The 16046-nt window shown below is 30.8% G+C and overlaps 1 protein-coding gene and 1 pseudogene across 1 annotated transcript; one reads left to right on the top strand and one right to left on the bottom strand.

Annotated features, from left to right (window-relative positions):
• Positions 1-667: 667 nt before the first annotated feature.
• LOC137000410 (uncharacterized) lies at positions 668-2346 on the bottom strand (annotated as a pseudogene).
• Positions 2347-7315: 4969 nt separating this feature from the next.
• On the top strand, positions 7316-10750 carry LOC137000409 (uncharacterized). Its single transcript, XM_067356865.1, has 6 exons — positions 7316-7990; positions 8082-8120; positions 8339-8386; positions 9063-9201; positions 9565-9724; positions 10060-10750. Exons 1-6 carry the CDS (start codon positions 7986-7988, stop codon positions 10395-10397), a joined length of 729 nt encoding a protein of 242 aa, XP_067212966.1. The 5' UTR covers positions 7316-7985; the 3' UTR covers positions 10398-10750.
• The last annotated feature ends 5296 nt before the right edge of the window (positions 10751-16046 follow it).

Here is a 16046-nt window from a genome sequence, read left to right as displayed (position 1 = left end):
ATATTTATGTAACTAACATTAAGTTTGCAGATAAGTAATGTCAAAATTCTTTGCGAAAGAAAGCCCTATTATATATAGCTATCTCTATCCTCAATGTAAGCGTCAACTCGTATAAACGCGCAACGTGCAGTATTGCCAATACTGAAAATCTATAAGATATGTGACATGTGATATGAACTATAAATTTCCAGTACTGACAGCAGTGAATTTCGGAACGCAGCGTATGTGTAATCCTTCTCGGCAGCTTCGTGATGTGTGTGCAAGCACGTGCATTTATAATCTCATATATCTTTGATTTTTGCAAGTGATTTCAGGAAGAACTTTATTGAGTGGAAAATTATAACATTGATGTTATGTTACTTTGTATTTACTAAGAAAATGAAATAAATAATAAAATATTAATATTGTGTCAATGTTGATATAATGACAAAATTAGGTTAAAAGTAAGTTTAAATCTAATCATTTATTTAATGTTATATAAAAAACATTATATTAAAATTATAAAAAATATTTGCACAACATTATTCGTAATATTAAGACACTCCCATTTCAAGGTTATTGAAACCTTAAAATCAGTGTCAAAGTTTATTTATAATGACGTCGATTAGAACGTTAAAACCTACATATTTAACAATATTACATATTACTAAATATCGTTAAAATAACGTTATATCAATGATTTCTTGCTTATTGAGTTGGCTTTTGTAAGACAATAGGAATCAGTAGACCTTAAAAAGAAATTTTTATCTGGCGTTCGAATTTTGTTATACTACTCTCCTTGACAATTTAGAGTTAGTCCCAAATTATGACGTTTTGAAAACAATATTTCATTCTTTGTAGAATAAAAAAAGTGAAGCATGGCTGCTTTTTCTATTACGCGGCAAACTATTTAAGAAAGTGCTTTTCCTGGTGCATGCAAATAGTTCTTCATGTATCCCAAAAAACTTTCAAATTTGAATGCACTAAATTCTTCAAAATGTCCATGTAACTGGCAATCCGCAACAATGTGTAATAAGTGATGAACATTATATACCACAAAGTTTGTCCATAAATTTTAGAACTATGCTCTACAAACAATCTAAGTAATTTGTCCGCATCAACAGCATAATCTTTGACCAACATAGGATCAACTAGAATTCGAACAGCACAGGCAGAAAATTTTTGTAAATTTCAGGCTGCATAAATCTAAAAATTAGAAAACCATCATATAACAAGAGCCTTCTAAATTCTGTACCTTTGTAATATTTCCAATCACTCAATCCGCGTGACCTTCTAGCAAAATTAGATGAAAAGAAAGATTTTAAAAAATGTAAAAAACTATATTTTAAGTATAACATTGTGAGGCAGTTTATATTTACTAACTTTAACACAGTAAAGCTTTGAAAGAATTCTTTTCATATTCTTTATAAGTTTGTTGATAAATGGATTCATCTGTCCGTAAAGCTTCCTTATGAGAAAGGTATGTCATTCGATTGCCAAACCATTCACCTTTAATAGTGCATCTGCAAGACAAAATATTAATATCATACAAAATATTCAAAATTTTATTGTAACCACACACAAATTAGTTTTAAACTAACCATAAACAATTGTTTTCTCATACCCAGATAACCAAGCGTGATTAATCATATCGAGCAAACTAATGCACTGCTTGTGTTGCTGAATAGTTGATGTTTGATTGCCGTCATTATTAATAGTCTGCTATCAAATTGAGCAACACGAGTAGTAATCTAAGTAATCAGTTTAAAAAAATGTAAAAACAAGTGGTCAATAATAGTTGTATAATAGGTTACCAGCAACCTGACGGCAACCTGATAATAACTAATGATATGCCATTGCGCCAATAGCATTTTAATGGCAACATGACAGCAACATCAAATATATAATGTTTTCCTTTATTTGGGTGTTCCATATCCTGAATTGTTGGAGTTTTGGAATGAATTCTCGTTGTCAACAACGTGAGAACAACGTGTAATTAATAAATGTTTGCGACAATTTGCCAACAACAAGACAGAATTCAATCGCAATAATATGATATTGTGTGTATTGCCCGCCAAAACTGGGCGCTTTGCGTCTATCACGCCCGTAAGGACCATTCTACAATAAGATCGATTTGCTTATGGCTTTACGGTTACGACTAAAATTTTTGTATGTCATGACCTTAACGTAGCAATGCATATACGCTAGCCTCCAATGGCCGCATTCAGCAGAACAAACCGCTTAGTAGCAATCGAACGTGATTGGTTCTTACTTTCAGAACCAACAAATTAACAGTCGAGATTCAGCGGAAAATCTACAACTGTTGAGTCTGCTGAACGCGGCCATTGCGCCATTGGCTATACTCCTACTTCTCCTTATCCCGCTGAGGGCGTGTAGGAACGAATTATTGGAGACTAGTGTACATACAAGACATACGTGGAAGTGCTCATCAGTGCTTAAGTGCTCTCATTTTGTGAAAGGATCATTTTAATACAGAAAATTAAGGTATGTAGAAAATGCATTGTGTTATTTGTGCTGTAATTTAGGCAATTTTATTATTCTAATTTTAGAGAACAGTTATTAAGCTGAGGCGAAGATAAAGTATTTTTTATGGAATGAATAATTCTTGCCGTAATATAATACTGATTTTATGTATGATTTCGCAGTATACCGTAGAGGTGATTAATTCCGGCCGGATGAAATTGAAGTGATAATTGGTTAACAATACACAAAATTTAACGAAAATAACGAAAATAGGTTAGTATATAATTTTAATTATAATATTTGTTAATGTGTGTGTGTGTGTGTGTGTGTGTGTGTGTGTGTGTGTGTGTGTTAGCTAGTAATTGTATATTTATTGTACTTTATTTTAATTATATATTACTAGATTTGTGTGTTCTTTGGCCTAAATACATATTAATGTAGTAAACGCGAGTTTGTAGTGAAGATTAACAAGTTTTTAATGCAGTTATAATAACTTTCACTTTATAGTAAAATTTTTTTTCTATCTGTTTGCGTCATAATAATTTTAAATCTTAGAGTTATTGCCTGTCTGATCACTATTTTTGTTGATTATATTTCATCAATTATTGATATCCTTTATTATATATTATCAATTATTTAATAATATAAAGTCGATACAATGAATTCTTTTAAAAGTCGAACATTCAAAAAAGTACGAAGTCGTAAACAGGGTTTAATGTTATCGTCACGCCAGCGTAGGAATGTATTACGCTTACTGCAACAGAACGATCAATTTAATCATGTTGTATCAGAAAGTCCTAGTATGACAAGTGCTGCAAATGAACTCAGTGTCGATCTAACTTTACCATCATCATACAGTCATCATTCTTTTGATGACGACATGTCTCTCACTAATGAGCAGTGTACTGAAATTTCAGTTAGTTCATTTGTTAATGCAATGGATGTTGAGAGTGTCAGTTTAGATAGTGTAGTATATGCTAAAAATATTATTTCGGAAGTTGATTGTAATGGTGGGGATGCAGAGGTAAATTCTGTGCATGCATTTAAAGAAACTCTTGCATTGGCGTTTATTGAAGGGAATCTGACGCATATCCAAGGTAATCTAATTTTAAAAGCATTGAAATCGATTCCATATTTGTCATATCTTCCACAAGATACGCGAACGTTATTAAGTACTCCGCGAGTAAGTTGTAACGTGCGGAAAGTTAATCTTGGAGAATATCTCCATATAGGTTTTGAAAAAGCTTTAATGAGAATTCTAAAAAAAACACCTGAGTATTTGATTCCGGATGTGATCGAGGTTGATTGGAGCACTGACGGTGCCAGATTGAATAAATCGGGTTACGCGCAAATCTGGCCAATTCAGTGTTCCATTGTTAATATTGCAAATTCTACACCGGAAGTTATAGGGGTCTATAAAGGATTAAAAAAACCACATAGCATTGATGAATTCCTTAATGAGTTTATTGAAGACGCGCTTGATGTCATTGATAAAAGTATTCAATTTCGTGAAAAAAAAATCCGAGTTAGATTGAGAGCTTTTATCGCAGATGCTCCTGCACGTTCATGGATTCTTAATCACTGTGGGCATACTTCGAGCAATCCATGTTCCAAGTGTAAAATTGTCGGTATTAGATACAATCGCCAAATAGTTTTCATTAGCACTGATGCTCGCCTTAGAACCGACGATGAATATTCTCGCCTTGTTGACGAAGATCATCATAAGGGACCTACTCCATTATCACGTTTGCCAATGGGAATGGTAACGCAAGTGCCCGTCGAATATATGCACTTGGTTTGCATTGGTGTAGCTAAAAAGCTCTTAATTGCATGGATCACGGGAAAGTACGGAAAAAAAATGAAATTGTCAGGTCAAAATCAAGAACTGATTTCGAAAAGACTGGAATGCATTGCAGACTATTGCCCGCGAGAAATGTCTAGAAAGCCGAGGCCACTGGCTGAACATAAAGACTTCAAAGCAACTGAAGGCCGACAATTTATCTTATATACTGGTCCAGTTGCTGTTGAAGGCATTATGGAAATGCAAGGCTATAAGCATTTCTTGCTTTTTCATGCGGCGATACGCGCACTGTGCCATTCAAAAACTTCATCAACACTATTATATTTTGCAAAATTAGCGCTAGAAAAGTTTGTAGAAAAATGTCCCCATTTTTATGAATATACTTTTCTATCTTACAACGTTCATGCGTTGCTACATTTAGTACAAGATGTTGAACGCCTTGGACCTCTTGACGCTTTCTCAGCTTTTCGATATGAAAATAATATATCATTCTTTAGGAAGTTGTACAGAAAACCTCACCGTCCTTTGCAACAATTTGCCTTCAGACTAGCTGAAAGAGAAAAAAGAGAAGAATTAAGACCTCCAACTTATGTAGCGATAAAAGTATTTGGAAGGCATGATAAAGGTCCTGTACCTCAGGCGCTGTCATGTGTAATTCAGTACAAGAAAATTCGGATTAATTGTAACAGCATGTTTATAAATATTGATTCTTTAGGCGATAGGTGCTGCATTTTGCACGACTCATCTGTGTGCATAGTACGCAATATTCTCGAAATCGATAATTTATATTATTTAGTGATTAATAAATTTGAGATTGCCGATGATTATTATAATGTTGAAATTTCATCTTCTTTGATTGGTATTTTTACATGTTCCGCATTATCTAAAGATTTCAATGTTATACCTTTGCATGAAGTGAAGAGTAAGTGCTATATAATGCCATGTTGGAAAATTAACAATGACGAGGACTCAGATTGTAGTAGTATTATTGAAGGTGATAAATCCATGATTGGAAAATACATTGTTTCGGTTCTTTTACATGTAGAAACATCGCTGTGACTCTGAAGGGAAACTTTTTTAAAAAATAAAATACAAAAGTAACATTAGAATGTATGAAAAAAATGTTTGAAAGCTTTAATAGATTTTCATAATTATGCATAGGCAATAACTCTTTTTATTGCTCTTTCTTGTCGCAGATTATTTTTTGATAAAATGTTGAGTTTTAAAATAATTTTTGCATTATATAATTATTATTATTAATTAACATACAATTATTATTAAAATTATTTGTTTGTTAAATATAAATAAATTAAAATGTATGCAAATATGTAACTTACAATCTTTTTTCATGTATTTTTACGAATTAATATAAAATTTATTTAACGAAACAGTTTTTCATAGATTGTTTAATAAAAATGAGATTGTATGTAATTAGTTCTGTCCATTTATTTTTTGCTTCATTAAAAGTATTAATCATTAAAATGGAAATAAATATTAAGGTATCTGGTTTTTGTGCTGAACATTTTACTGCTCTACTCTTTTTGTCATTTGTATTATTTTTTTACGTCAAAATGTATAAAATTATATATAATCTAATTATATACTATTGTGAGTTGCATGATCAGTGATAAGCATGGCTTCTTGCGGGAAGAAAGGTATTGCAATTAAGATAAGTCAAAAGAATCAAAAGCGACGAGATGTAAATGCTAAGAGTATTGCTAAATATCGAGCATTCCCGAGTCGAAATTTTTAGCCTAGATTAAACCTACAAGTTTTGTCGAATTTGGAGAACCAATGTAAGCTTTAATTCATATATATAGATATAACATTACATTGGCTATTGCCCTCCTTTGATACTAAAAATTGTTACTTATTGCCGTTTTTTCCATGTGGAAGCTCAAAAGAGTACCTACCGAGAACCTCTAAAAAGGCTCCAGGTTCTATAAATATGTATTTCTAGAAAATAAATATTCAAAATTACTTAATAATCTATTATCTCATATACTCTACTTGCATTTAATGTATGGATCTTGATTTCAATAAACAATATATTAATTATTATAATTTGCTTAACTGTAAATAGGCTACTATAAGCAAATATTATATAAATAATATTCACTTATCTCTTACACATCTATCTGCAGTTAAGTAAATTACATAATTAATGTATTGCGCTTATTGAAATTAAGATATGCATTAAATACAAGTAAATGTGGTAACAGAATATTAAATAATTTCAAATTATAGGTCAAATATGTAATAAAATATTAAATAAAATTTTGAATTTTAATTGTTTTTTGTTTATTCGAATAAATTTTTAGTTATTTATAATACTAAATATAATACTGAGTTGCACTTAATTTTTAAAAATATTTTTTACTATTTATTTGTTATTATTTATTTTATATTATAACATTTATTATATTAATCTGAAACAATAGAAATTGAACTCAATTATAGATTGAATATTAATATTTTTATTGCTAGAAATTTTGATAAGATTTGGAGATTCAAAAGAGGTAGGAGTTGTAAGAACAAAAGTAGGAATTGTATATTTAACATCAATAAAAATAAGGGTTTTCTAGGACAACAAGATTAAAGAAAGGTCAAAAGAAGACATAACACTTTCAAGATAGAACTTGTAGGTCAAGGAACATTATTAGAGGCACAAATAACCATGTATGAGGTTTATAGTAGGTTTTAAATTTCGACTCGGGTTGCGATCTCAATCTAATCGGTAAGTTTATCTAAAATCTATACTTCTCTCTCTCTCTCTCTCTCTCTCTCTCTCTCTCTTCCTTCGTTTTAAGTTTTATTTATCATGATAGATATATCTATAGCATTTATTATATTTATATAATAGTATATTAACGTACAGAACTAATTATAGACTTACTTATTTTCAATTGAAAACCACTGCAATAATTCGTTATTTTTAATCACATGATGTCTTCTGACGCTGAAATTAAGCGTTGAGCATCAGCATGAAAAAGTACTTTTAATTGTTTAGCTATACGAAATAATTAAATCATTTGTTTGGACTTCTAGCTTGGGACATCCTTCACGCGGAATAAAAACGCCTAAAAGATTCCTTACGACCTCATCTTCGGATAAAGAGAATGTACCTAAAAAAAAGCAAAAGGATACTAACGATGTGCAGTCCAACGAGAACATTAACGATGATATAACCGCCATCAGAAATGCCATTACACATTATACAGATACAATAGAAAACAACTCGACTGAAAATGTAAACACATCCAATCAAGTGTCTCTGATAACAAAAGATCGACCAGTGGAATCATTACATTCTCCCACATCGCTGGAGCATTCTACGTATGTTGGTCAGCAAGCTTTTGCCCAGAATACTTCGGGTCAGTGGAACAATTGTGGTCTTACATATACTGAGCTGCTTAATGCACCTTATGCCGAACTGACTAATGTAACACGTAATGGGTCAAATTTGTTAACACCGCAACTTCCGGACAGTTTTTCTCGGGTGGCTTCGAATTATGTACACGGTCCTGAGTACACCACAACGACGTATGAGAATGCAAGCAATATCTTTACGTCAACTGCACCTTGTTACGTACAGGCAGTCTCATGCCAATATGCTACTCCAACGATACCCTCTAGACCAATATCTAATTATGATTCTAATAGTATCAATACTCTGAATGTGAGTCGCGATAATCGAAATGATGAATCAAAAAATAATGATATGCAGTACGTATTCGCAGTTACATTGGTTCTAACCATATAAGTTGATGTATGCTTTCACAAAACAAAATTGTGTTATTTAAAATTATGCTTTCAGACGTTTACTGCAGACTGATGATGTAAGGACCAGCCTCATGTAAGTTAAATTCTTTTTCGTAGGAAATTTTTCCTATCAATAATAATATATATTGTATTAGAAAAATAATTGTAAATGTCTAATGTACACGTTAAATTTGCATACACGCCTACAATATGTCTCCGCTCTAACTTCGTTCTTAACGTTTTGAAAAATCGATACAGAGAGAGTATATATTTTGGTATATAGATAAATAAGTGGTACAATTTTAATTTCAGGCGCCTTTGCGAAACAGTTAGCAAGTTACCCACAAAAGAAGATTACGAGTAAGTGCAGAATTTTTCAAAAATCAATTTTTGAAAAAAATATGGAAAAAACTGGAATTGCAGTTAAAAGCTGTGAAAAGAATCAATATTTTTGGAAGTTAGGAGATAATTAATAAGAAGAAACTTTGAAAGCATTTTTTTTCTTTCACATTACAGTTGTTTCGAAAGTAACTGTCGAAAGCATTTTCAAAATTAGTTTATTGAATTTAATTTTATAGTATATGTATAGTACTAAAAAACCCTATCTTTAAGCATGTAATTTTTTTACTATAATTTATTTTTGTTTCAATGTTCATCCATACATATATGTTTGGATATATTCTCAACGAGATACTACCGTATCTTTTGATATTTACATATTTACAGACTTTTATCCAGGTAATTGATAATTTACAAGTGGAATTGCCCTATTTTTTTGTTTATTTTACAGTAAAAGTGTTTTTTTTTAAATTGTAATATTTGTAAAAAAAAATTCAGAAACTTTTTGGCCAAATTTTCAATTATTTTTTTGTTGAGAACTGGCTTCTATTAAATATGTGTATCTAAATAAACTGATAAAAATATATGTACATGCAAAGTTTTTTGTTTACATTAATAAACTTTTTGATAACATAAAAAACTTTTTGATAAGATTTGATAAGTATGTAAAAAAATTGAACTTCTTGTTTCTTTTTAGAGTGATAAACCGTAAGTTGGACAGGTTGCTGCGAAAGCGAGTGAACATTATGCCTCCAAAGCCGTGTTCATTTCCACTTCGATCAATACAAGATGTAATCGATTTTAATAACATCTCGGAAGAGGAATACGAGATTGCTGTAAGTTTTTTAATTTTGAAGAAATAAGAATGTTAGGATAGAAAAACGGTAAAACAAAAATAAGACATTTTACTCATTTTTGACACTGTCCATATAACATACAATTTTGTCTTTACGTGTTTGAATCACAATTTAAAATTGAGTATTAATATTCATTACTTGCAAAATGATCTTTAATATATTGTACGTTCTCTTTAGTTTGTTGGTTTTGTAGTTGAATACATGAAATTATAGTCTTTATACCCATACTGTAAAAATATCTATATAAAAGATTGACAATAATGTTAATATGAGGATTGGCAGTAATAAATATTATTAAAAGAATATTGTAAGAATTATAAATTGATGTTATTCTTTTTACAGGTCGAATATTTGAAATTCTTAGGAGGTTTCAGTGTATATGATGCCGTGAGATTTTGCATGAAGGAAGCAATATCGGACGAAACCATTCAACTTTATTCTGTATGGGGAGAGCGTGGGAATCTTCCATTATTCGATACCAGATTGATTAAAGTAATATATGGTAAGTTATAATTTCAATTTTAAAAATTTGCTACATATATTTTCTAAAACAATGTGAAACAATGTGCAAATTCACAAATGATATTAATTTATAAATTTATCAATTTATGGATTTAAATTGCTCCAAATGAATTGTGATTTTAACGAACTGGGCCTCCACGTACATATTTTTAAATATTGTTAGTTATACCATCATTATAATTACAATTAATTTGAAGCAGTTTAAAAATAAATTTTGAAATTAAATAGTTATAATAAATTATTTGATCTTTCCATAAAATGTGGACTTAATGAATATATTGTGTGTGTGTGTGTGTGTGTAATCTTTAATTTCAGATGCAGTGGCGTTAAACCCAAACTTTGCTGCCCCAACACAAGATATATTTTTTCGCGAAGTAGGAGAAGCGGTGAGAACGAGCAAGTCGCGGCTCCGAATTGCAACTACGAGACGCGGGAACGCAGCACAAATGGGGCATCGTAAAAAGCAACGAACGAAGGCACAACAAAATCTGCTTCGAAATCAGAATAAAGAACTCGCTGCACAGAAAGATGTGAATGACGATGAAAACAACGATGAGATTGACAATGAAAATGACGATAAGAATGGCGATGAAAATGATGAGAATGACAATCAAAATGATGATGAGTACGCAACTATTGACGAAGAAAATTAAATTAAAAAAAAGAAAAAATGGGCACCGAATATGTACTGTCGCGTATTTTAAAGTATTATTATATATTTAATTATATACAAAGATTAAACAATAAAATGTGATACTTTTGTCATTTATATATATACATATATGTAATGGTGTCTAATATAACTTTTTACTGAACCTAATCTTTTTTATAATATTCAAACTTATGGAAAAATAGTATATTTAGGACCATATAATTTAGTATTAACCAATGTAGTACCTGTAAGTTAGTATCTACAAGTACTAAAATGGCTAATACTAAATTATATAGTCTTATGCTACTTTTCCGTATAAAAAAATTTTCTGCAGCAATAAAAACCTGTTACGAAGCTTTATGTTGTTATCATGTTTATGTATGTACATCATCCATATTTAATCATAAATTACCGTCATATTGCTGTTCACTTGCTGTTCGTTATGGACGACAGTTGATGATAACAAAATGCTCTCATGTTGCAATCAAGTTGCTGTGAAATCGCAAATGGCAACTTAATGGCAACAAGTTGCTATCATGTTACTCAGAAATTAAATCATCAGGGACAGCAAACCAATGTCAACAAGTTGCCGTCTACTTGCTATTGTTTCCTGTTGAAAAATGTGAGCACAACGTAACTTACATATTGCGGAAACACATAACACCGATGTTTTTGAAAGCAGTTCCTTCAACGGTTGTCAGCAACATGACGGCAATTTTACAAGCATTTAGTTATCTGGGTATCTACACATTATATTTGCAAGGTAATAATTTGAGAGAACATAATAATATAAATATAAACGTTATTCTTTCAATGTTAATTTTTCTTATATAAATTTTTTTGAAGTTTTATGATTTTATGCAAAATGAGAATTTATTTGTACATTGAGTAATAGAAAGAATGCTAAAAAAGTTTTTAAATTCCAAGACATAATAAACATATTTAATCATAGACAGAATAAATAAATCAAAAATAAAAACAGTTGTTAAAAATAAACTATTTTATATTTGCATACATTTTAAGAGAAAAAGTGTTTATTTAGTAATACTCACCTTTCACAAGCAAATTTATTGCCATGTTGGTTTACACACTTTAGCCATGCTCTAGCAGATGCATCTGCAATTATGTTCCTGATTTTTACTTTGTAAGATCAATCCTCAATAATGAAACCGTTTATTATTTCCAAAGTTTCATTGATAAAGTCTTCCAAGTAAGTGTCTAGGTTTGGTGGACATTTCGTTTCTCCACACCATATAGCTATAATAAGAACTTCATTTTTGCCCGCTATGCAGCCAGCAATTGACCACAAAAATCGCCGTATACTATTATAGGACGAGAAACCATAAAAAAAACACGTCAATTTCAATGATATCGATTATTGTTTCCAAAATCTCGTTGAACAGTACAGTTTTAAGACCAGAGACAATACCATAATACCAAAATTGTCCACCGCCTTCCAATTTTCTAATTAATGATATTGTATTTCTTGGAATTTTCAAGAGTATCTGTGCACACATAGGAAGCAATTTGTGATTATATTTCCTTAAAATTTTCAACAGATGAGACAGTGCATTAAGTGTTACATTTCTTTTAACAGCCCACACTCCAAGATCTTGAATTAGTTTCAAATCAGAATTTGTAGATTCACCAATAATTTCATTAACATTAACTTTTCTCTCGTATAATGTATTATTAGTAGAAACAGTATTACTAGTATTAATAGTGCGTTATCAAAGAAAAAGTTATTTTGATTTTGTGACTCTTGGCACCCAAAGCTGCTTGGAAGTTCTCTACTATTAATAGTAGCAATAATCGAAACATCATCTATTTCATATGTGCTTCTTTTTTTACCCCTATGTGCAAAACATACTTGTAATGCATCTGTGCTTTCTATGTGAGAAGACTGTGTTTCTTCGATATTTTCTTGTGTGATGAATTGATCACAATTGCTTCCGTGATCACCTGCAGAAATAAGATTTATATTAATACTAACATCAGTTTATGCCACTTTAATGTTGTATTTGTGATATTATATAATCATTATAATATAATCATATATCACATATAAACATTATATAATATTAGATATTATAATTTGAAAACTAAATTACACAACAAACACACACGCGCGCGCGCGCACACACACACACACAGTTTTATTACAATAAAGTAATTTATTTTTTTAATTTTATCTAATATGTTTATATTATATCATAAATGCAGATTTAAAGTGGCATAAAACGGTGTTTAGTATTAACAAATGTTTTTCAAATATTAACACATTGAATGCCGGGCCATTTTCACGTAACTTTTCGCTCAGGCCGTGTGGGTCATGAATGGCCCACGTTATTGCATTCTTTGTAAACGTTTATAAAACATAAGTTATTATATTTATAAAGCTAAAAAAGTAATTAGTGAAAAGAGGAAGAGTTAATATGTAATATGCGCCATAAAAACAAAATATATAAATTATTTGTATAATACTATCATATATGAAAGGTAACTTATTAAATTTTTAACAATGTATGGAACAAAAATCATTAAAATGTTTATATCATATCATTACCATATTCACTGTTGCTTATTGAATCATTATGAATTGTAATATCTATATTAGAGTCTTTATGCACATATTGTTGCTCTTCGTTACAATGCTTTTTGTTGAAATCGTGATAAGCACTCTTCTCAGCAATGTTGAAAATATTCTTCCTGTGCTAAGATCTTAAGATTCTTATTAGATTTTCTCTTCAGCCTCTTCCATTCTATATTCCGTAATCTCTACAAATTGCAACAAATATTAACATTGTGCATTAAATATTTTCAACAGAAAATATACACAAATGCTTTAACATAAAGAACATATAGTGAGCAGAATTGTAAACATACCTGTTTAGACATTGTAGTGAAAAGATTTAAGAAATATTGAGTTAATGTACACTCAAATAAAACTCTGGAAAATTATGTAATATCTTCAACGTCTTCTTAGGATACTTAGCTTTTTTATAGTAAAAAATAAATAAATAATTTGCATCTATTTAAATCATTATTCAACGAAAATGCATCACTGCATTATTTTGCAATGTCTTTGCACTACAATATCTTACTTCAACGCATTTTGTCATTACTGTCGACAACAATATGCTGTGCATGTATAAATAACACTACTGACGTGAGTTGTGAAACGGCGAGTTGAGTTAAAACATTAGACTTGAATTTATTATATACAGGGTGTCCAAAAAGTATAGAACCGGTAAAATGTCTCGAAAATAAGACATTTGAGAAGAAAATGTTTTATACTAAAGTTATACAGCTTCAAGAAATATATCAAATAATGCTACCCATTTGACCTTCAGAGCAGATATGAAGAAGATATCAAGGTTAACTTTAAAATTTTAAGTGGAAACCCCCATTTTTTATTCAATATTCTAGTAGCTTATCTCGAGAGCTTTTCAAAATACTAATAAAATATTTTTTCATTGAATAGTTTTTGAATTATAAGGCTTAAAAGTTATGGTAGAGTGAGAGAGAAAGAGAATGAAGCAACGCACTCAACGCGTATTTCGAAAAAAATGGTGCAGTCCCATGGCAATGAGAAAAAACACTAAGCAATGAATTTTAAGTTTTTAAATAATATGTTTTAATAAGTTTTTTAATAACTTTTTCAAAGATAAATTTAAAGAATTATAAGTTATATAATAGAAAGACCTAAATTTAGATGACTAGAATTAAAATTAAATTTAACAACAATTTAAATTAAATTCTAGGCTTTTATTATTGTTTTAATATTTTCTTATAGTTTTATATATAAACAAAAACTCAAATTATAATCTAAATCACTGTAAAGTTTGAATCACAAAAACTAGTGACAATCATTTGAACATAAATGAAATACATATTTAATAATATACATACATATGTAATACATGATACATATGTAATAACATATTAACTTTAAAGAAAATTAAACTTTGTTTCTCTTTACTCTGTTTCTTCTGATTGTGCTTTTATAACTATTTGAAGAAATTTTATTTCCATCATGACTCTTTTTATATGACAATCGATGCAAACTTTCTTCTATAATTTTTATAAATTTTGGAAATTAGAAATTTGTATTTTAATAAAATAAATTTATATTATTTATTCATTCTTTTAATATTAATATCTATTTTATGCAAAAAAGTAATATAACGAAGATAAATACGCTTTTACGTAAAAAACACGGAATTTGGAAATTAATATTTTAATTATAATAATACATTTGTATCATTTCTTTTTAATTACAAAAATAAAGAATTTATAAGTTATAAAATAAATTTTTTCTTCTCGCATTACATATTTTTTAGATTGATATAACATAAAGATTTCTATTTGTTTTCCTTAAGAAAAACAGAAGTTATTTTTATCTAACAAATATAATAGAATGGCATCAAGAGCCGTAGCAGGATGTTAGTGCTAAATTTTTAATTTTTTTTCATAAGAATTTTTAATAAATTATTCTACAAGAGACAGTTAGATTGTACACCGATCTCAAATCAAGATAACTAATGTGTACGAAATTATAAGTATATTGTTCTCATATATCGAGAAACTTGTAACGGTGCGAATTTATCTCGCGATCTTATTGCTAAGCGCGGAATAGCTCGCCGGTGCCAGGATTCAGGATAAGCGGTCAGACAGGGAGACTCCAATCAACTAGACCAATTAAGGGTAACAAAACTATATTCTTAAACAAAAGAGTAATAATACATTTGTAAAGCAATTATGGAGGGCAAGCGGTAGCCATCAAACAAGCGAGTGCGCATAATAAGCGGTGTATAAGCGAGAGCGCAAGGTGAGCGTACAAAAGCGGGGGAGCGCAAGATCGAATTTAGCCGCTATGCCCCAGAACAAGAAACGATCGCGAGCGGGAGCAACTAAAAGGTCGGAATACGCCGCGGAAAAATACTAACTAAAGAATACAAACCAAAGAATACAAACTAAAGAATACAAACTAAAGAATACAAACTAAAGAATACGTAAATCTACGGAGGAACGGTAGACGGATGCCGAGTGCTCCCGGCGGAGACAGAGTGCTTCCTGTCCCGAGAGGAACGGTAAATGGATTGCTAGGAAGAGCCGAGTCGGAGTGCTCCCCGGTGGCTCGGGAGATCTGCAGAGTGCTCACTGCAGACCGGGACGGTGCCTACTGGCAGTGTTGCGGTATGGGACCGGTTGTATGCGCATGGGCGGCAATACGGCGTCAGTACAGTGTCTCATACAAATTAAACAAGGCACCGTTACCCCGCTACATTAAAAATATTTCTAAATTTTTTGAAATTGATTGAAATTTTTTACTTCTTGGTTTTTTAGCTGCTGGTTCCGTAGATTACATGCTTGTAAATAAATAAATCTTACCTTATTTGTAGTCACCAGACCTTCTCATGTCAAAACGTCCCGCCATACGGTCAACACATAACATATAACGGCACTGGATCTCCATCACCGCACATGCGCAGAGCCGCACATGCGCATACAACCGGTCCCATATCGCAACACTGCCTACTGGCCGGAGCGACGGCCTTATATAATATCAATGCTGCCAGAAACGAGCGGCGGCATCACACTAATACAACCGAGAACCGATGACGTCACCCTATCCGTGTGAGCTCGA

The sequence above is a fragment of the Linepithema humile genome, chromosome 6 (genome assembly GCF_040581485.1).
Source record: "Linepithema humile isolate Giens D197 chromosome 6, Lhum_UNIL_v1.0, whole genome shotgun sequence".
In the NCBI taxonomy this organism is placed as follows: Eukaryota; Metazoa; Arthropoda; class Insecta; order Hymenoptera; family Formicidae; genus Linepithema; species Linepithema humile.
Note: the sequence above shows the minus strand (reverse complement) of the source record. Positions and strands in the feature narration are given on the sequence as shown.

Coding starts and splice junctions, on each gene's coding strand:
- LOC137000409 (XM_067356865.1), top strand. Junction 8,121..8,338: donor GATGTAAGGACCAGCCTCAT/GTAAGTTAAATT, acceptor TTTTAATTTCAG/GCGCCTTTGCGAAACAGTTA. Junction 9,725..10,059: donor ATTGATTAAAGTAATATATG/GTAAGTTATAAT, acceptor CTTTAATTTCAG/ATGCAGTGGCGTTAAACCCA.